This window comes from Carcharodon carcharias, chromosome 7 (genome assembly GCF_017639515.1).
Source record: "Carcharodon carcharias isolate sCarCar2 chromosome 7, sCarCar2.pri, whole genome shotgun sequence".
NCBI lineage: Eukaryota > Metazoa > Chordata > Chondrichthyes > Lamniformes > Lamnidae > Carcharodon > Carcharodon carcharias.
In genome coordinates this window covers 31,334,098-31,356,712 of record NC_054473.1, presented here as the reverse complement: position 1 = coordinate 31,356,712, position 22,615 = coordinate 31,334,098, and the positions used below count along the sequence as shown (strand labels likewise).

Genomic DNA, 22,615 nt, shown 5'->3' with positions numbered 1-22,615 from the left:
AGTGCCCCCTAGTCCTGGACTCGCCCTCAAAAGAAAACATCTTTTCCATGTCCACCTTGACAGTACCATTCAGGATATTATATGCTTCAATCAAGTCACTCCTCACTCTTCTAAACTCCAGTGGAAACATGCCCAGTCTGTTTAATCTTTCCTCCTAAGACAATCCGCTCATCCCAGGTATCAATCTAGTAAACCTCTGAAACGCCTCTGATGCATTTACATCCTTCCTTAAATAAGGAGACCAAAACTACACACTATTTGAGATGTAGCCTGACCAATGCCCTGTAAAGCTGAAGCATAACATCCTTACTTTTATGTTCAATTCCTCTTATAATAAAGGATAGCATTCCATTAGCCTTCTTAATTACTTGCTGTACTTATATATTAGTTCTTGTGACTCATGCACGAGAACACCTGGATCCTTCTGCGGCTCAGAATTCTGCAGCCGTTCTCAGTTTAAGTAATACTCTGCTTTTTTATTCTTCCTGCCAAAGTGAACAACTTCACACTTGCTTACATAATACTCCATGTGCCAGATTTTTGCCCACTCACTCAACATGTCTATGTCTGTCTGCAACCTCTTTATGTCCTCTTCACAACATACTTTCCTACTTATCTTTGTCATCTGCAAATTTAGCTACCATGTCTTCACTCCCTTCATCTAAGTTATTGATATAAATAGTAAAAGGTTGAGGCCCTCACACTGATCCCTGCAGGACTCCACTCGTCGTATCCTGCCAATCAGAAAAGGACTAATTTATGCATACTCCCTGTTTTCTGCCAGCCAGCTAATCTTCTATCCGTGCTAATATGTTGCCCCCTACACCATGAGCTTTTATTTTCCGCAATAACCTTTGATGTGGCACCTTATCAAATGCCTTCTGGAAATCCAAGTACAGCACATCTACAGACTCCCCTTTATCCACAGTGCATGTTACTCCTTCAAAGAACTCCAATAAATGGGTTAATAATGATTTCCCTTTCAGAAAACCATGCTGACTCTTCCCGATTTACTAAGAGCCCAGCTATAACCTCCTTAATGATCGATTCTAACACATTTTGTCAAAGCTTTTCATCTTGCACTCATAAGGACAATTCCCAAGAAAATACCAATGTCAGGAAAAACAGATTTATACTGTATGAGAAGAGAGTGCTGATTAATTGGCAACCAGGATCTGGTAGAGATGTTGCCATGGAGAATGCACCAGTTGATGGTGACTGACAATTAACTGCCAAGCATTGTTTGGCATTTAAACCAGGCAGCTTGACTCTGTCAAGACATTGCCCCTGGGGGATGAACCAGTGAATGGGTGTCACTTATTTTGTTTAGTTGAAACAGGTGCAATGTGTACACATGTTATACCCCTAACTGCTTGGTTAATTTAGATTCCAGTAATTGCTGCATCACATTTGAGAATTTTTAATAAAATTGTCAGCTTTTGAGAGGGTGTTAACAATAACTCGGTTGGTAGCATCCTTGCTTCTTATCAGAAGGCTGTAGGTGAAGCCATACTCCAGATTTTTAAATCATATCTACCATGGCATTTAGTGCAGAAATATGTGCACCTAGCTAGCATTACTCCTCAGGTACTGAAGCAGTCCATGTCCAAATGCAGCAAGACCTGGACAATATCCAGGCTTGGGCTGACAAGTGGCAAGTAACATTTGCACCACACAAGTGTCAGGCAATGACCATCTCCTATAAGAAAATCTAACCATCCCCTTGACATTCAGTGGCATTGCCATCACTGAGTCCCCCACTATCAACATCCTGGGGGTTAACATTGACCAGAAACTGAACTGGATTAGCTGTATAAATACTGTGGCTACAAGAGCACTTCAGAGGCTGGGAATCGTACGATGAGTAACCCACCTCTTGATTCCCCAAAGTCTGTCTACCATCTACAAGGCACAAGTCAGGAGTGTGATGGAATACTCCCCACTTGCCTGGATGAGTGCAGCTCCCACAACACTCAAGAAGCTTGACACCATCCAGAACAAAGCAGCCCGCTTGATTGGCATCACATCCACAAACATTCACTCCCTCCACCACAGGCACACAGTAGCAGCAGTGTGTACCATCTACAAGATGCACTGTGGGAATTCACCAAGGCTCCTTAGACAGCACCTTCCAAACCTACAACCAGTACTAGCCAGAAGGACAAGGGCAGCAGATAAATGGGAACACCACTACCTGGAAGTTCACCTCCAAGCCACTCACAATCTTGACTTGGAAATCTTCTGCTATTCCTTCACTATCACTGAGTCAAAATCCTGGAACTCCCTTCCTAACAGCGCTGTGTGTGTTACTACACCACGTTGACTGCAGTGGTTTAAGAAGGCAGCTCACCACCACCTTTTCAAGGCAACTGGCGATGGGCAATAAATACTGGCCCAGCCAGTGGAGCTCGCATCCCATGAATGAATAAAAAGAAAAACCAGCATAACCCAGAAAAAATGGATTTACTGGTCATCCATCTTATTTCCAGTTTGCTGGGTCCTTGTGCACTATTGGCAATCTTCGTTACGTACATAACAATTGGAACCACACTTCAAATTTATTGGCTCTGTGATTTCTTTCGGACACACATTTTTAAGTTATATGGTTTTTGTGTTTGCTTTCAGAGAGATGAAGAAAGGAAACATTGGAGTTGTGTTGGAGCTTTTAGGAAAAAGATTGGGAAGTACTTTTAATAAAAAAGTGGATTACGGCCTTACGGGCAAAAGTGGTGTTGTGCACCCCAGTTTGGAGGTACTTATTCTTATAAATCACAATCCCTGGTCTTTTACAGATATATTTTGGAAGTACTTTTTCATAATTTACTGAAACCAATACTTTAACATGCAGCATAGGTCATCAGCCGCATTATGTATCTAAAGACTTCAATAATTCTGTTTCCTAAATTTTTTTTTGTAGATATCTATACATATGTGGAGTGAGCGAGATGCATAATGTGAAGTCCACTAATTTATAATATTGTGTATGTCACATTGTGTTCTATTAAGTGGTATTCTAAGCTTGTGCTGGTGATCAAAATCTACAATTTTATACATTTTCTATTAAAAATTTAAATCAGTGGTTCATTACAATTATTGTTTTCTTCTGGCATTAAACAATGGGAATTCAAATGTAGATTTCAGGTGAAGCAGAGTTTGATAAATGAGTCAAGGAGGCATTTTGAAGTTATATTGTCATAAAAGGAGAAATGTTTGCAGGGAGTAAGCCCTCTGGCCCAAACTGACTGCTATTTTGTATCCTGAGGGGAGCAGGGAGATCTCTGTCAAAGATTCTCATGTGAGCAGCCAGATAAATCAGTTGATGAGCTAACTGTCATTTGAGCTTGGACTTGAACATAGAATCATTGGATGGTTACAACACAGAGTGAGGCCCTTTGGCCCTCTATGCCTGTGCTGGTTCTCTGCAAAAACAATTCTGCTACTCCCACTGCTCCAACCGTTTTCCACTGCCCTGCCACTTCTTTCTGTTCAGGTGTTTATCCAATTCCATTTTGAAAGCCATGGTTGAATCTGCCTCCACCACACTTTCAGGCAGTGCATTCAAGATCCTAACCATAATCTACTTTTTAAAAAAAAAAATTCCTCATTGCTTTTGGTGTTTCGGCCTGTCGCCTTAAATCTGTGTCCTCTGCTTCTTAACCCTTCTGTCAATAGGAACACTTTCTCTTTCTTTACTCCGTCTAGATCCCTCATGATTTTGAATACCTCTATCAAAACTCTCTTCAATCCTCCTTACTCTAAAGAAGAGCAATGCAGCTCCTGCTATGTATCCGCTGAAGTCCCTCATCCCTGGAGCCATTCTTTAACTCTTTTCTGCATCCCCTCTCAAGCCTTCACATCCTTTCTAAAGGGCAGTATCCAGTATTGGACAAACAATTACAGTTGAAGCCGAACTTCCTTGCTTTTGTACTTAATGCTTCTGTTTATAAAATCCAGATCTCTCATGTCTTTTTAACCACTTTCTCAACCTGACCTGCCTGCTTTAACAATTTGTGCACAAATAGCCCTTAGGTCTCTCTGTTCCAGCACACCCTTTAGAATTGTATCCATATTTTGCCTGTCGTCATTCTTCCTATCAAAATGCATCACTTTGCACTTGTCTGCATTAAATATCATCTGCCACATGTCCACCCATTCTGCTGGCATTCTGTCCTCTTGAAGTCCATCATTATGCTTCTCAATATTCATTGCACTTTCAAGTTTTGTGTCATCTGCAAATTTTGAAATTGTGCCTTCTACTCCCAAGTCATGAACATATATTATGAAAAGCAGTTATCCTAGTCCCAACCCCTGGAAAACCCCACTGTATTCCTTCCTCCAGTCCAAAAAGCAACTGTTCAACACTATTCTGTTTCCTGTAACTCAACCAATGGCATATTCATGTTGTCATTTCCCCTTTTAATTCCACGGGGTTCAGCTTTGCTAACAAGCCCATGTGTGGCACTTTATCAAAGTCTATATACACTTTATCAACCCTTGCTATTATTTCAGAAAACACAATCAAGTTAGTTAAGCATAATTTGCTTTTAACATGCTAGCTTTTCTTAACTAATCCACACTTGGCCAAATGACTGTTATCTTTGTTTCAGATTACTGTTTCTAAAAGCTTTCAAACCATCCAGCTTAAACTGACTGGCCTTTAATACTGGATTTATGTTTGCACCCTCTTTTGAACAAGGGTGTAACATTTGAATTCTCTTATTCTCTGGCAGCACCACTGTACACAAAATCTTCACATAAAATTGTAGTTGCATTCCTGAAAATCACGACTTTAAGTGCATGACTTTAAGCAAATCATATTTTCCCATTAAAACCAATGTTTCTCCCTAACCCACTTTTGTTGCCGACCTTCTGCCTTGCAGCCTCTGCTGATCCCTGACTCACCCTGTCGCCAATCCTTCCATTGCTGAATCTCCCGCTTACTGCTTCCCTGTTCTGAACTTGTGTTTCCATTCAAGACCCAGATCTGACCTGAAGCTGAGCTTGTTAAAGTACAGGTCCCAATAGTGCAGAAATGCCGAGCTGGGACTGTTATAATTAAAGTTTTTAACATAAAAGTTCCCACTCGCTGCTTCCCTCTCCTGAATCTCACTGGTGAGGACTCTGGAGATGTTCCCTGGAGGATTCAAGAGAGGGAAGCGGCAAGCTGGAGAGTTGTCTCAGGCAGCATAAAAGCAGAGTGACTGTTGACACAACTGTGTCAGCAATGAGTAGGAGGCAAGGCCATACTGGCACGTTACAATGTGCCCTACATAGGCTCTTCCACCATGCTAAAAGTACACTTCCCTCAAAAAGCTGGTTAAAAATGCAGAAGAATGCTGTGAAGTAGAGGTTCCAATCAATGGCTTGGCTTTTGCTAATTTGCAACTAAACTTCTTGGATTTGGGTAAATGGCAGAAAAGCAGCATAGGTAGGAGCTGGGTGGGGCGAGAGATTTTCCCATCTGCTTTGTGTAATGGTATCAGTTTCTAAAGAACTGATTTACAATATTATTACATGCAATAATAGTAGATATCAGTTCTTTTAAAACGTTTCCCATTTTAAGCAAAGTGTGCAGGTTCATTTGAAGAAAATTATGCATGGCGATGGGTTTGGTGCCCAGTTGACCTAAAGAAAGTAACCTTCATTTTGGGCAAAATGCTACTTATTCTAGTACTATGATGCACCAAGGACAATGTAGTTAATATGTATGTACAAAACTAATTAAGAGAGAGAAAATGGAGTACCTACTCCAAGGCCTTGGCATCCTTCCTAAAGTGTGGTGCACAGAATTCAACACATTATCCAACTGAGGCTTAACCAGTGTTTGCTAAAGGTTTTGTATAACATCCTTGCTTTTGTACTCTATTCCTTTATTAATAAAGCCAAGGATCCAATTTGTTTCATTTTTTTTGACAGCCTTTTCAACTTGTTCTGCCACCTTCAAACATTTAAGCACATATACCCCAGGTCCCCTGCACTTCGTTGAAAATTGTACCATTTAGCTCATATTGCTTCATCTCATTCTTCCAATCAAACATATCACTTCACAATTCTCTGCATTAAATTTTCATCTGCCATGTGTCTTGCCATTTTCCAAGCCTACTTAGATCTTCCTGAAATCTGGTACTATCCTCCTCATTGTTTACTACATTTTTGAGTTCAGTCCTGTATACCCAAGTCAACATTAATATATATCAAAAGAACCAATGGACCTAATAGCGACCCCTGTGGCTCCTACTATATACTCCACTCCTCCCACCCCCACTCCCCACCGTTAGCAAATTTTGTTTCTTGCTGCCATTGTCTCTTTAGTTCCATGTACTGTAATTTTTCTAAAATCTATTACATGGTGCCTTGTCAAGTGCCTTTTGGAAAGTCTATATATATACAACATCAACCTCACCCTCTTCAATCAGCACTATTACGTCATCAAAGAACTTGATCAAGCTAGTCAAATATAAAACAAAAACAGAAATACCTGGAAAAACTCAGCAGGTCTGGCAGCATCGGCGGAGAACAAAGTTGACGTTTCGAGTCCTCATGACCCTTCAACAGAACTAAGTAGAAATAGAAAAGTGGTGAAATATAAGCTGGTTTAAGGGTGGGGGGTGTTGTTGGGACAAGCAAACAGTGATAGGAGGAGGTAACCAAAAGTTGTCACAGACAAAAGAACAAAGAGATGTTGAAGGTGGTGATATTATCTAAAAAAATGTGCTAATTAAGACTGGAGAGCAGGGCAAGCAAGGTAGCTCTAGTGGGGGTGGGGTGAAATAAACCATGGGTGGATTACATTTAAAAATAATGGAAATAGGTGGGAAAAGAAAAATCTATATAAATTATTGGAAAAAAACAAAAGGGAGGAGGAAGAAACGGAAAGGGGGTGGGGAGGGAGGAGGGAGTTCAAGATCTAAAGTTGTTGAACTCAATATTCAGTCCGGAAGGCTGTAAAGTGCCTAGTCGGAAGATGAGGTGCTGTTCTTCCAGTTTGTGTTGAGCTTCACTGGAACAATGCAGCAAGCCAAGGACGGACATGTGGGCATGAGAGCAGAGTGGAGTGTTAAAATGGCAAGTGACAGGGAAGTCTGGGTGATGCTTGCGGACAGACCGAAGGTGTTCTGCAAAGAGGTCACCCAGTCTGCGTTTGGTCTCTCCAATGTAGAGGAAACTGATGCTGCCAGACCTGCTGAATTTTTCCAGGTATTTCTATTTTTGTTTTGGATTTCCAGCATCTGCAGTTTTTTGTTTTTATCTATGTTTTTAGTCAAATATGATTTGTCTATAACAAATGTGTGCTGGCATGCAGCTTGTAATACGTTATGAAGCCTAACCAGTGTTTTCTAAAAATTTAGCATAACATCCTTTTTTGTAATTAAGGGCAATGCGATAGAGGCCGTGAAGTTGTAAACATTGATTAAAGAAAATACTTGGATTTATTTTCTACAGGAGAGTGCCAAAAAATTGGAGGAAAATGTGTATATTTTGGGATGCTCAGTGGAAAACTTACTATACAGATTTGGCAAGGTAATTGGAACATTGCTATTCTAAAGAATACATTTGTGGAAAGAAAGTATTTAAATATACTGTAAATGTATAAACATTTTAAGCCAAAAGTTTGTTTTTTGAAAGAATCCTTTTACATAACTTTCAGGAATGTAGTGGGGAAAGCATGCAATGAAAATAGGCTGCATTTTGGCGGAGTTTCAGGAGAAATGTAACCCTCAGCAGTGCTCTTCTCTCTCCCACCACCATCCATTGGTATTCGTATTCCCCTCCTTCCCATCACTAGCACCACTCATTCTCCCCACTACCTCTATTCCCTTTCATTTAACTATCTACATAATTCTCCCTTCTCAGTTACTCTACTGGTATTATTCTTACCCTTGATCATCCACCCACTCTTATCCTCCTGTCCCTTCCCTCTCATATGTTTCCTTCTTGCCTATCTCCTTTAGAAATTTTGTTTGCCTGCAATGTACAACTTGCTTTAAAAAAATACATCAAATTAGAATAAGAAAAGACAGTATTTCTCTCCCTATCTCAGCTGTTAGCAATTAGAACATTTCATTTATGGTCCATCAACAAAGTGAGATGATTAGAAAGGTTCTCAGTTGATTGAAAATTAAATTGGTACTATGTTGAAAAATTAATGAAATTACCCTGAAAAAAGACTCACTCAGATTATTCAAGTGCACATACAGAGCTGTTTTTAAAAAAAAAACATTATAAATTTTACCTGCACAAAGCTTTTAAAATTTGACCTCTAGTTTCAAATAAAGCACTTCAATACAAGTCATTGGTGCATGGGCTTTCTGGAAAATTAGCTACACTGCACATGCTCACACTCCACAATCTGAATTGCACTAACAGCTTCAAAAATACTAAGACCAATGGTTGGCTTATGGGGGAGGCCATCAAGTAAAACTTTAATGAAGGTATTAAAAGAGACAAAAGACAATTCATCGGATAAATGTAAACATTTTATTGTGAAGTAAGAAAAAATTTGTTTTTTCAAAAAGGTTTACAAGCTTTGTTTTGCACATAAGAAATTGTTATGGAGGAACAAAATTGAAGGTGAAAAATGGCAAAGCAATTTGTCAAGTAAATGTAATACAGTGCCATCTAATGACCACAGGCTATAATTACATATTATGTATCGTAAATATGGGTGTAAGAATTTATAATAGAAAGACTTGATTTTTTTAAAAAAAAGTAAAACAGGGTTGCCTAGACAGGAAGTGTACACAGATCTAAAATCTTAAGATATAGGGATGCATGCATGTGGGATGCTTATAAGGTAATTTCTTTTGCTTTGGGAATAGCTGAAAACGCACACTTCACAGAAGAGAAAATGTATTTACAGAGAGTGGATACTTGTGGAGAACATGCTTCCTAGAAATTAGGTCATGAATTACAAGTGAGAAGTGGGCCTGCTTGTCAGTTATTTACTTTTGCCATGCAGCATTGTTATTTTTGAGGTACATTCTACTTTGCAGCATTCCAAGCTTCATTGTTTAGTACTAGTATTTTCTGGTCAGACTTCTGTATGTTAAGGATATGGCCCATTTTGGCTGAGTGGAATATTGGGACTTCAATCTTTGATCGCTTGGATCACTGTTAAGAGAATTAATCCTGAAAAGAGGACAGCAAGAATAGAAAATTGTTCAGACCAATCAATTTGTAAAGAGTAAATGGCAAAGAGAGAAACCAAATTGAGTAGGAGAGCCACAACCATAAAAAGAATGAGCAGAGATTGGGCTTAATGATAGAAATAAATCAGGGATTCATGAAACAGGCCAATGTGTTAAACTACCTTTGCAGTAAATAGTGTTATGAAATGCTCATATTTCAATACAGTGTTTGACAATGAACAGACTCTTTGAAACAGTGGCCATGGAAAAATGTACTGAAAAAGTGTACTCCTGGTAACAATCTTTACATTCTGTAATAATCTGGATCTAGGCATTGGGGAAACCGCCTGTACGTTTGTGAATGACAAAGATTTGTGCTGGTGTTTTAAAAATAATCCTTGGCTGAGAAGGAAAAATAAGATCAAGGTGCAATGAGGGAATGGGCTTGCTTTTGGCAGATTATACTTACTGTAGTCAATTATGGTGTTATGGGGCTAATGCTTGCACGTTTGTATGATGCAGAACTCTGAACTAATTTCTATCGAACCTGAAAGAATCATGGGTGTTTCAGTGCACGGGTGGCTGAAGGTTCACCAAAACTGCCACAAAGCAATAGCAAAAACATATAGACGATTGGGATGCATAGCTAAGATGATCCAATCAATATAACACAAAAAACATAACGGTGTTCATGTGTAAGATTTTTCTTAGACTTATCTAGAATACAGTGTCCAATTTTGGTGACCTCACATGGTGTATGATTGCAGAGATGTGAGAAAAGGTTAAGAAGAGAACTACTGGATTAGTACCTAGTTTAAAAGCCCTTATTTTATCACAGTAGAATTAGAGAGTTTGGTCATTTTACTCAAAGGTGTAGGTTTCAGGGAAATTTGTGGTTTTTAAACTAACAAAGTAATTTGACTGTGTGCATGTGTATAAACTATTTATTTTCTTCCATTGATGGGATAAAGTCGCTGGCTAGGCCAGCATTTATTGCCCTTGAGAAGCTGGTGGTGAGCTGCCTTCTTGAACCCCCGCATTCCATGTGGTGCAGGTGCACCCACAGTGCTGTTGGGTAGGGAGTTCTAGGATTTTAACCCAGCGATAGTGAAGGAATGGTGATATATTTCCAAGTCAGGGTGGTGAGTGGCTTGGAGGGGAACTTCCAGGTTGTGATGTTCCCATGTATCTGCTGCCCCTCTCCTTCAAAATGGTAGTGGCTGTGTGTTTAGAAGGTGCTGTCTAAGGAGCCTTGGTGAGTTCCTGCAGTGTATCTTGTAGATGGTACACGCTGCTGCTACTGTGTGTCAGTGGTGGAGGGAGTGAATGTTTGTGGACGTGGTGCCAATCAAACAGCTGCTGCTTGAGTGTTGTGGCAGTTGCACTCATCCAGGCAAGTGGAGAGTATTTCATCACACTCCTGATTTGTGCCTTGTAGATGGTGGACAGGCTTTGGGAAGCCAGGAGGTGAGGGATAGCGTAGTGGTATTGTCGCTGGACTAGTAATCCACAGACGCAGAGTAATGCTCTCGGAACCTGGCTTTGAATCCCGCCATAGCAGATGGTGGAATTGAATTCAGTAAAAATCTGGAATTGAAGTCTAATGATGACCATTGTCGATTGTTGTAAAAACCTATCTGGTTCACTAATGTCCTTTAGGGAAGGAAATCTGCCATCCTTACGTGGTCTGGCCTACATGTGACTCCAGACCCACAGCAATGGCCTAGCAAACCACTCCGTTGTATCAAACCACTATAAAGTCTCAAAAAAGGAATGAAACCGGATGGACAACCCGGCAGCGACCGAGACACCGGAAACGACAATGGCAAACTCAGCCCAGTCAACCCTGCAAAGTCCTCATCACTAACATCTGGGGGCTAGTGCCAAAATTGGGAGAGCTGCCTCACAGACTAGTGAAGCAATAGCCTGACACAGTCATCCTCACAGAATCATACCTTACAGATAATGTGCCAGACACCACCATCACCATCCCTGAGTATGTCCTGTCCCACCAGCAGAGGTGATGACACAGTGATATACAGTCAGGAGGGAGTTGCCCTGGGAGTACTCAACATCAACTCTGGAGCCCATGAAGTCTCATGGCATCAGGTCAAACATGGGCAAGGAACCCTCCTGCTGATTACCACATACCACCCTCCCTCAGCTGATGAACCAGTGCTCCTCCATGTTGAACATCACTTGGAGGAAGAACTGAGGGTGGCAAGGGCGCAGAATGTACTCTGGGTGAGGGACTTCAATGTCCATCGCCAAGAGTGGCTCGGTAGCGCCACTACTGACCAAGCTGGTCAAGTCCTAAAGGACATAGCTGCTAGACTGGATCTGTGGCAGGTGCTGAGGGAACCAACAAGAGGGAAAACATACTTGACCTCATCCTCACCAACCTGCCTTCACGGTCGTTGCGGAGACGAAGTCTCACCTTCACATTGAGGATACCCTGCATCGTGCTATGTGGCACTACCACTGTGCCAAATGGGATAGATTTCAAACAGATCTAGCAACTCAAGAATGGGCATCCATGAGGTGTTGTGGGCCATCAGCTGCAGCAGAATTTTACTTGAACACAATCTGTAACCTCATGGCTTGGCATATCCCCCATTCTACCATTACCACCAAGCCAGGGGATCAACCCTGTTTCAATGAAGCGTGCAGGACAGCTGCCAGGAGTAGCACCAGGCATACCTAAAAATGAGGTGTCAACCTGGTGAAGCTATTACACAGGATTACTTGCATGGCAAACAGAATTAGCAGCAAGTGATAGAGCTAAGCGATCCCACAGCCAACAGATCAGATCTAAGCTCTGCAGTCCTGCCACATCCAGTCATGAATGGTGGTGGACAATTAAACAATTCACCGGAGGATGAGGCTCCACAAATATCCCCACCCTCAATGATGGGGGACCCCAGTACTTCAGTGCAAAAGACAAGGCTGAAGCATTTGCTACAATCTTCAGCCAGGTGCCGGGTGGATGATCCATCTCGGCCTCCTCCTGAGCTCCCCAGTATCACAGATGCCAGTCTTCAGCCAATTTGATTCACCCCACATGATATCAAGAAACGGCTGAAGGCACTGGATAGTGCAAAGGCTATGGGCCCTGACAATATTCCGGCAATAGCACTGAAGACTTGTGCTCCAGAACTCGCTGCGCCCCTAGCCAAACTGTTCCAATGCAGCTACAACACTGGCATCTACCTGGAAAATTGCCCAGGCATGTCTGGTGTACACAAAACAGGACAAATCCCTCCCAGCCAATTACTGCCCCATCAGTCAATTCTCGATCATCAGTAAAGTAATGGTAGGGGTCATCAACAGTGTTATCAAGCGGTACTTGCTTAGCAATAACCTGCTCACTGACGCTCAGTTTGGGTTCTGCCAGGGTCACTCAGCTCCTGACTTCATTACAGTCTTGGTCCAAACGTGGACAAAAGAGCGAACTCCCGAGGTGAGGTGAGAGTGACTGTCCTTGGCATCAAGGCTGCATTTGATTGAGTGTGGCATCAAAGAGCTCTAGAAAAATTGGAAATCGGGAAAAACTCTCTGCTGTTTGGAGTCATACCTAGCACGAAGGAAGATTGTTGTGGTTGTTGGAGGTCATCTCAGCTCCACGACATCACTGCAGGAGTTTCTCAGGGTAGTGTCCTCAGCCCAACCATCTTCAGCTGCTTCATCAATAATCTTCCTTCCATCATAAGGTCAGAAGTGGGGATGTTCGCTGATGATTGCATGATGTTCACCATTCGCGACTCCTCAGATACTGAAGCAGTCCATGTCCAAATGCAGCAAGATCTGGACAATATCCAGGCTTGGGCTGACAAGTGGCAAGTTGATTGTTACATTTTTGAAACCTTTTCATATTTAACTAGGCTAAAATGATCAAGCTTCCTATATTTCTAGTGAGGTTCATCTTGTTTTTACAAGATAAGTTTATCGCAATGTGACTTTTCCCTCTTCAGACAATAGTGGAAGAGCAACTGGTGGTGAAGAGAGTGGCTGATGTTCTTATTAATCTTTATGCCATGACGGCAGTTATCTCGAGAGCTAGTCGCTCTATCAGCATTGGTCTTCGCAATCATGACCATGAGGTAGGTGCATTCAATTTATATAATGAAAATCAGCCCCCTTAAATATCCAGTCAGACCATCTGAATTACATTTTGGAACCAAAATTTCATTTTCAATAATTGAGTTAAATATTTAAAATTAATTATGTGGAACTTTATCTTTAGCAAGACAGTCTTCAATAATAAAATATAAATAATTTGAGTACTGGAGCAAGAAATGAGTCTTTTCCCTGTTGCAACAGTGGCTGAACAAATCCAGGTGCAACCTCTTGAAAGAAAAACACCTTGTCCTTTAAGTTCACGCAAAGCTAATTGCATATCTGACTATTACAGGTGGCCTTTTGCTGTAGGACTTAAATGGGAAGTTTCTTAGCTTCTTGTTGTTCTGATGAAAATTTCTTTTTAATCACTTGTGGCTGGAATTATCTACCAGAGATTGAAAAGGTTGTAAAATTAATTAAATTGGGCAGAAAAGTAATTAAATCAAATGGGAGAGGGGAAGAAGAGAGGAAGGGGAAGGGAAACTCTGTGAATCCATTGGCCATTGTTGATCATGAAGCTGTCATTCTTCTGAGTGTTTTCCCTTTTATGTAGCTTCATTTTGATTTTCTTTTCGCCCATTCTTAATTTGTCTGCATTGTGAGTTATTCCCTGTCAAAAAATTTCCTGCTGTTAAGTCTCTCTTGCTCTATAAATGGCCTCTAGGCAGTAGGCTGGAAGCTAGCCTGGGATAATTTGTTTATTCTTTCCTTTTTTGTTTTCTTTATTTGGTTTGCAACAGTTCCTGACCTCTGCTCAATGCCTCCCCCAACTGGATGAGCAAGAGATTACAACTCAGTGTGGTGGTGGAGAGGTGGGGGTGGAATTCCAGATGCAAAACAATTTCCATAGTACAGCAGGAGCCCCCTGATCCCAGCACAATTGCATTGTTTGTGTTAGACTAGTAGCCCAAAAAAATCATAAGCTGGATTTAACAGTGATGATATTTCATGTGACAACCTTATTTCAATTATTTCCTGCAGCTATGTGCTACATATGAAATATGATTTAAAATATTCCACATTTTGGAAGCTATTACTTTGCCTACTCTTGATACTTGATAATAGCCGGTAATGATTTAACAATTCTTCCTTTATGGAATGAACGTTTATTGTATTGTAGTCTCTTCCACCTTGGCAGCCTCTGCAGTTTTTCAACTGATAGTTTCCACTTGATTCCTCTACATCACCTCATCTGTGATCGATCTAGATGACTGATTATTATGAGTCTTCTGGTTGATGTGCCAGAGCTAGTACAATCCCTTGATAGCTCCAGACTGGTAATTGTTCAGCAGGCTGTTTTTCAGATTCAACTCATAAATAGAATATGGACTTTTATGTACATATGACTACATATTTGCATGATGTACAATTGGACTACGAAGTCTCATATAGTGAAGAAATCTATGCCTTCCAAAATAATAATATTACAGACAAACCGGAGTGTGCATTTCATATGTGTAAAATTCCCTAAAATAATTGAGCTGACAATATATGATTTTTATGTTCAGCTTATTATTAATAAGCTTTATTATTTTCTGTAATGTTTAAGTGAAGTAAAATGGTAGATTGTTTTAAACACCTGTTTGGTTTTCTGTCAAACAAATGGAAAGGTTTTTTTTCAGTTTATTCTAGTCCCTATGGAACAGATAACTAAAGGAATCATTAATATCATATTTGGTTCCCTTTATCTACTTGAACGGCTGTGTGTATTGGAATTCATAATCAGACTGTCCAAATAATTATTTAATCTATTATTCCAATGCTTACAAACAGTATTTGTGAATAATCAAATTCACAAAATAAATCACTGCCTATGCTCATTTCTAAAATGACATGTTTTGTGGCATTGTTTTCATGTTATTTAATAAACCTGTATGTTTTAAGACACAAGCCCAAAGTAAAACAGATCCTAACTTTCAGGAGATTGAAATTGGGTGTAAAATTGCAAAGAATCAATTAAAGGAAAAATTGCATTCATTACTAATGAATTTAACAGTCATAAGCAGTCTCTGTTCCAAAAAAAATAAGTATACATAAATAAATTTAGACAAATAAAATGATCTTCATAACAGGATTTTTCTTGAATAAAAATGAGAGTAGTAGACTATCACAGTCTGATAAATTTGTCAGCTAGTAAGAGTTTTGACTTTCTTTCCAAAAATGTTACAAATCTTTTCAGTATCGCATTTAAACACAATAAGGCGACTTATTGTCCCTCGATTGTTATTTAGTTTGCAGTGGCTACAGGAGTTAAATTCAGTTTTTCTGTTGAATTGTATACTTAATTTATAAAAGCATGATTTAATGCATCCTACAGGAGTAAAAGAGAGACAGGCAGACAGCGTCTGCTTCCTCTTTGGTTTGACTTGATTTCCTGAAGGCTTTTCCAGATGTTCTCTTTCTGTCACCAGGTTTTACTTGCCAACACCTTTTGCTCTGGGGCCTATTTCCAGAATAATTACCTATTGGCTCAACTACAGAAAAGTGAGTTATTTCATGAATTCAGTGATGGTAATTGCTGCTGCTAAGTGCTATGTGCATAAATAGACCTTGAACTTTTAGTATGAAACTACATTAGCTGTGAACTCTGATGACAATATCTTGGGATGGTTAGTTTTCAATGGCAAAATCTAAACAGAATGTAAAAAGATCTGTCCCTTTTTCACAAAAATAACCATGTTAAATTTTGATGGGTTGATTTGTGCCTGTGTCCCCTGTGCAGTGAAAAATCCAGTATAACTATGCTCCAGCTGAATGGACTAAACATTCACAAGGAGGGAGGGAATCAGTGTGTAAGTTACCTGGTGCTCATCACTTATATCTGCTGGAGAATGGTAGATGGTGGTAATGAGCAGTAAAACTAATTATTTAATTATGCATCACTTATAGGTGTAAAAATTAGGAGAATTATTTGAATTGCAAAGTGTTCCTCTTTCCCTCCCTTCTATCTAATTTAAAAAAACACTACCCTGGCAGGGAGATCTTTAAGTGTCTCATTTCTTCTCATAGAGACTCAGTATTTTAGATCTTTGTTATAAAATGATCAGGAGCCTCATTCAAGGTAGAAGAAGGTGACATAGCTGGGTACTGTTGTGCATCCAGCCAGCACTCGAGGTCCTTGGCTTGGACATCATTGGATGGATTACAGGCTAAAGCACCTGTATGTGTGTGTGTATAACGAATGAAGCTGATTAGAACACATGCAGCTGTCATGTAACACATGCCATCTGAGAGTAAGCGCAAAAACATGAACTGAAATGAGCCATTCAAACAAGGGTAGGAAATATTTCTGATATCATTTGACAGATTGAGATGTTTGCTGAAAATAATGATATGGAGAATTGTAAGGATGCAGGAGTTAACAGAGTTAAGGAGGAACTGGGCAATGGATGGCTTGGAAAACAAGAATAAGTATTTCAAAATCAAGGCATTGTTAAAGTGAGAGCCAATGTAGTTCAGCAAGCACCGGGGTGATGGGTGAACAGTACTTTGGTGTGAGTTAATTTGTAGGCAGCAGAATTTGGGTTTACCTCAATTTAAGGAGGGTACATTGTGGGAGGTTGGCCAGGAATACATTAAAATAATCAAGTCTGGTGTTAGCAATGGCATGAATGAAAACTTCACTGTTGAAAAGTTGAGGAGGCAGGGGTAGAGATGAGCAATGATACAGAGTTGAAAATAGGCAGCCTTAGTCATGGCACAAATATGTGGTTGAAAGCTCACCTCGGGGTCAAATAAGACACTGAGGTTGCAAACAATCTTGTTTGACCTCAAACAGTTGCCAGGGCAGGGGGATGGAATTGGTGACGAGGGAGTGGAGTTTCTGGTGGAGACCAAAGACAATGGTTTCAGTCTTCCCCATAATTAAATTACTGGAAAGTTCTGCACATCCAGTATTGGATGTTGGATAAGTAGCTTTGCAATTTAGGGACAGTGGAAAAGTTAAGAGGTGAGGTAGAGCTGGTGTCATCCATGTACATGTGGAAACTGACATGTTTTCAGATATCATTGAAAGGCAGCATGTAGATGAGAAATAGAAAAGCTATAAGGATAGATCATTGGAGGACAGCAGAGGTAACCGCGTGGGAATGGGAAGATAAGCTACTTATGGCGATCCTCTGCCTAAAATTAGATAAGGAAACAGTCAAGTGAGATCCCACCCAACTGGATGATGGTGGAGAGTTGTTGGAAGATGATGATGTAATCAACTGTGTTAAAAACCCAGATCAACTGTTTTTTTTTCCTCTAATACATTTGTCATTTTTGTTTTCTATCATTTAGACTCTCCTGAAAACCTTGATGACAGCATTAAGAAAATAGCGCAGCAAGTGCTGGATAAGAGAGCATATATTTGCTCTCACCCACTTGACCGAACATTCTAGGACATATTCGACCATAAACTGACTATAGTTTTCTAAGTGTGTGCATATAAATATGGATATTAACACCAGGCAATACAATAAAAGTAAAACTAGAATAATTATGTAAAGCTGATTTACTGAATTTAACTAAAAATTGTGAAATATTTTATAAATTCTGTTTTGTATTTGAAATGCAATATCATTCAGCTCTCCTGTTCACTATTAACAAGTCTGAAGCAGTTCTACGCTTGATTTACTTCAGTAGCAAGAATGACAGCAACTCAGCATATGGCCCAGTATTCAAGTGCATCAGATATTGGTTTGATCAATGAAATGTACAAAAGCACAAAGCCATAAACAAATGGGTTAGTTGTCTATCCATTTCTATTTTCAGGGTGGATTAGAGTACTTCTGTGGGAGGATTGTTTGTTTGGAGGAGATGAGTCTTCTCCATTTCCCCATTTAGTGGATTGAGCTTACGATTGTAAATCCGTGAGCGCTTATTGCAGTATACACTAAAGAAAAAAGTGTGGGAATAGGTTAATATGGATTTCATAAAAAATAATAAAGCCATGATATTAATACAGGTTAAGAGAAATCATTACAGGTTTCACCTAAGGATTGAGACTGTTCACTAACCGAGTAGAGTAATGGGAAGCTGAAATACAGTAATTACATAGGAGGTCATAATATGGTATTTCTGGATCTGGGACCAGCGTTATTCTGACGTGCATTTATCGAGGATAAAGATAATTTCTGTGGTTGTATGAATCCTAGATTTGTTTACTGATTTTTCAATTGTCAGCCTCTGCTGGTATCTGTGTTAAAACTAATTAGTGGTATCTTTTGATCATTCAACTAAATAATGCTGCCCAAAAGACTGCCACCAGAATTCATTCAATCCAGTTTAAAAGAATGTGAAGTTCCTTCACTGTCGCTGGGTCAAAATCCTGGAACTTCCTCACTAACAGCACTGTAGGTTATTTACATCACATGGATTGCAGTGGTTTAAGAAGTTGGCCCACCAACACGTTCTTGAGGGCAATTAAGGATCGGCAAAAAATTGCTGGCATAGCCTAAGTGATTTCCGCATTCCATGAAAGAATGAATTTTTTAAAATGGGCATTTTACCCTAGAAGAAGTCTGTGTGAAAATGCTTAATCAGAAACTGTCCCCATTAGGGATGCAATGTTATAACAATTGTTCTGCTGATTTAGTTTATAAATTTGCCTTTAAGTGCCATTACCATTAAAGAAGTTGCACAACTTACATGTACAAGTAACCTTCAAAGGTTGAACCAATTAATTTTAGTAATACTGTTATAAAAACTGTTTCAAATCAATTTTGCCAAAGCACCCGTGTTATAATCATGGTTCTCTTACTTGAAATCATTTCCTCTGAGGTCAGCAAACTTCTTGTGTTCCATGTTGTAACGAGGAATTATGTTAGAATTTATTTTCCAGCTACGCTTATCATTTAAACGTGGGGCAAATCCTTTGGTGATTTCATGCTGATCTGGGGACTTGCATCTTAATAAATCTTCAACATCTGAATAAGTTGTATGCTAGGGCAAAAATAACACACAATTCACATTGAGCTGTTTAATCACAAAATTGAAGACTTAAGCTGTTCTTTTAAAAAAAACAGTTACTCTATATATTAGCAGTCCTAAGATCAGGGGAACCTTTTAAATTTGGAGACTTTTCTGGAAGCATGTGTTCCATATTTCAATGTCTTATATTTAATGTTTATTTGTCTTGATTCAGTGATTTAATCATCACCATCAACATTAATCGTGTAGACTTGTCAACAACTTGCATTTGTGCAGCACCTTTAATACAGAAACAAAGTACTTTATTGAGGTGTAAGCAAAGAAAATGAACACCAAACCAAAGAAGGAAAAACTTGGCAGTGTGACCAAAGCCTTGCATGCAGAGGTGGATTTTGAGGGGGAGAGTTGGAAGGCAAATATGGGGGAAATTCGAGAGTGGGGGCTTAGGCTGCTGAAGGTACACCGAACAATGGTGGAGTGGAGGAAGGGGGGGAAGTAGAAATGACCAGAGTCAAGAACAGAAGAGTATGGTGGAGAGTTTTAGATCTGGATGAGGTCCCAGAGATAGGGATAGGGAAGGGTAAGACCATGAAGAGATTTAAACATGTAATTTTAAATGTAGTATTTGGGAAATAGGAGCCATTGTTGGGAAAGTGAGACTTGCTCCAGGAATAGGAATATAGACAGAAGAGTTTTGGATGAGCTGGTGTTTATGAAAAGTGGAGGGTGGGAGGCCAGCTAGGAAATCATTGACGTTATGGAAGCTGGAGATGGCAAAACAAAATGAATGAGTGTTTCAGCAGTATATGGGCTGAAGCAGCGCGGAAACCAGCAACATTTGATCTGAAAGTAGGTGGTGTCTATGATGGAGAGAATGTAGGTCAGAAATTCAGTTACAGCCTGATTCATCCTGAGACAGTGGATGGGTAGGGTGATGGAATTGGTGGCGAGGGTATGAAGTTTGCAGTGGTGATGGAAGACAATGGCCGGGATTTAATGTGGGTATGAGGATCTTGTCCATCGTTTGGAGAATAGATGGAAGCCCTGCAATGCTTATCTCTGGGAGACCTGACACTATTTAATTCCAAACATTTAGCTTGTTAGCATTGGACCTCTAATCCGATTAAGCCCCAATGAAGGCGGTATTTCCATCCTGAGGGCTGCCAGCCACCCAGAAGCTGGCATCTCTCCAGTACCAGCAGCGCCACCAAGACTGGTGGCCGCTGCTTGTTCTACCGGGGGGCCTGCAGGAGGGATCAGTGATGGAACCCTAGGTAAAGGTGAGTGTGGGTAGGATGGGGGTTGCAGGGATGGGTTGCTGGCAAAGTGGAGGGTTTGGAATTAAGGGCAGGGGAATGCCATCATGTGAAGCCCCCCCAACCCTCCATCTTTCCCAGTGTTGGGTCCCTCGATCAGGCACACTCTGGCCAGTGAATGAGGGACCCCAGTGGTTGAATACCAGTGACAGTGGGATGAGGCCCTTAAGTGGCCACAAGGGTCTCAGTTGGTCCCCAGGTGGGCAGGCCACCTACAAGCTTTAACGCCCTAAACTTAATCAGAGGGAGCCGGGAAGGCAGCGGGATCTTCACCTCTGCACCCTCTGCCCAATCACATGCTGCTTTCCGCCTCCAAACTTTCTCTGGGGGTGTGGGGAATTTAAATTTCACCCATTGTCTTCGGTCTTACTCATGTTTAGCTGGGGGAAATTGTTGCTTGTCCAAGACTGGATATTGGATACAACAAAAAGGCAGTGCAGAGGTTGAGTTCAGTGTCACGAATTTACATCTGGAAACACATGATGTCTGCGTATGATATTACCATGGAGCAGCTTTTGCAGGAAAAGAAAGATACTTTGAGCTGGGGTTGGCCCAGATGTGAATAGGAAGAGAAAGGATTACAATAGATCCTTTGGCTATAATTGAATATGTAAGCGAAGGTAATCCCACTGAAACGGACAGCAGAGAAGAGAACAATAGAGAAGCGGTGGGCTATCAAAGTTACGGAGGGGATATTGAGTGTTAGTGCATCACGGTTACAGAAAATATAATTTATGACTTTGGTTAGGGCTATTGCTATGGCAGAAACTTAATTGGAGAGATTCAAAGAGCACTGCAAGGAAAGATGAGCACATATTTAGGAGGGGATATATTACAAAATCTTGGACAACAAAGATTGATGATGTGGTGGTAGTTTGCATAGAATTAGGAATCAAGAATTTTTTTGATGGTTTTGAAGTGGACAGTTATTTACAATTTCAGCTAACATTGAAGGCCAGGAAGGAAAGTAGGTTAGCAGTTTAGTGGGAATGGAGTCTAGGGAGCAAGGAGGTGACTCCAATGAATGAGATGAGCTTGGAGAGAGCATGAAGGGAGGCAACACACTCTTGAAATTGACGCATGTAAGTGGTTGGGGTGGGGGAGGAGTCTGGGGATAGTTTGGCTTGGTGGGCAAAGGAAAAGGTGGGGAAGGGTGAAGTCTTATGATAAAAATGTCTATTATGCAAATTTGAAAAAGGTTCATTCAGACTGGCCTGGATTTAGCAGCTGCTTTTCAGATCTCTATACAAATTGAAAGCATGAAAAAAATTGCCTGCTGATGTCTTGTATTATAAGCATATTGGAATAACCTTCAATTAGTTAAATGTCAGTACATGCAGTGCGAGCAATTTCTGACACTGAGGTGGAAACCAATGCACTACCAGAGAGAGACAATGTCAGTGAGAATATCACTTATTGTACTTTTGTGCACACTTGCTGCTAATCAGTATTGGGTTTGCTTACCTTTCACAAATTTTGTGTGGGATGTGCATCAAAATATAAATATAGGTATTATATATATATATTAATATATATATATATAAAATCAAATGTTATGATTTTAAAACGATTTCAACTTTCAAAATGTGGCTAGAACTAATTTTTCACTGAAAATGTTCATCACCTGTTTTCACGTCATTTAAGTTTCACAATTTATGAATCAAGTTTATAATTAACCCATAATAAAACATTTTTGATATCTTGTTTTTTAAAAATACATTGAGGTAAGAAAACCAGACAAATTACTGATGGTTTTATAAATGTATATTATGTATGCTGTAAGACTATTGTGAATTTAGACAGTGTAATTTATCATCTTTGCAGCAGTACAGGGTTAATTGTTTGACCCTTAAGTACCCAAACTGGCTTTATTTATTCAAAATAAACATTTGTATGGGTTTATGTTTACAGCAGATGCTCATATCATTGAACTGGCTTAATCACTATATACCTTATTTATTCTAATCAGACACAAAGCTTTGAGAAGCACTGGAAAAATGATTTGCAAAAAACCTACCTTTCTCAATGTGTAATATGCTATTTTGGTGTTTTCATCTGAACTAATCTCAATTGAGAATCAAGTGTGAGGAATAAGCTGGCTGAAATGGAGGCTGTTTAGGGAGCTAAAGAATATAGCTG

At 40.0% G+C, this 22,615-nt stretch overlaps 1 protein-coding gene across 3 annotated transcripts in view; it reads left to right on the top strand.

Moving 5' to 3' along the window:
• acad9 (acyl-CoA dehydrogenase family, member 9) overlaps nucleotides 1-18,963 on the top strand; it is an 80,063-nt gene extending 61,100 nt beyond the window's left edge. For all 3 annotated transcript variants that reach the window (XM_041191982.1, XM_041191981.1, XM_041191983.1), the window contains exons 14-18: nucleotides 2,626-2,752; nucleotides 7,444-7,521; nucleotides 13,100-13,228; nucleotides 15,659-15,731; nucleotides 17,529-18,963. In XM_041191982.1, the coding sequence (XP_041047916.1) occupies nucleotides 2,626-2,752; nucleotides 7,444-7,521; nucleotides 13,100-13,228; nucleotides 15,659-15,731; nucleotides 17,529-17,629 (508 nt within the window). In that variant the 3' untranslated portion in view covers nucleotides 17,630-18,963. The remainder of the gene's footprint in view (nucleotides 1-2,625; nucleotides 2,753-7,443; nucleotides 7,522-13,099; nucleotides 13,229-15,658; nucleotides 15,732-17,528) is intronic.
• The last annotated feature ends 3,652 nt before the right edge of the window (nucleotides 18,964-22,615 follow it).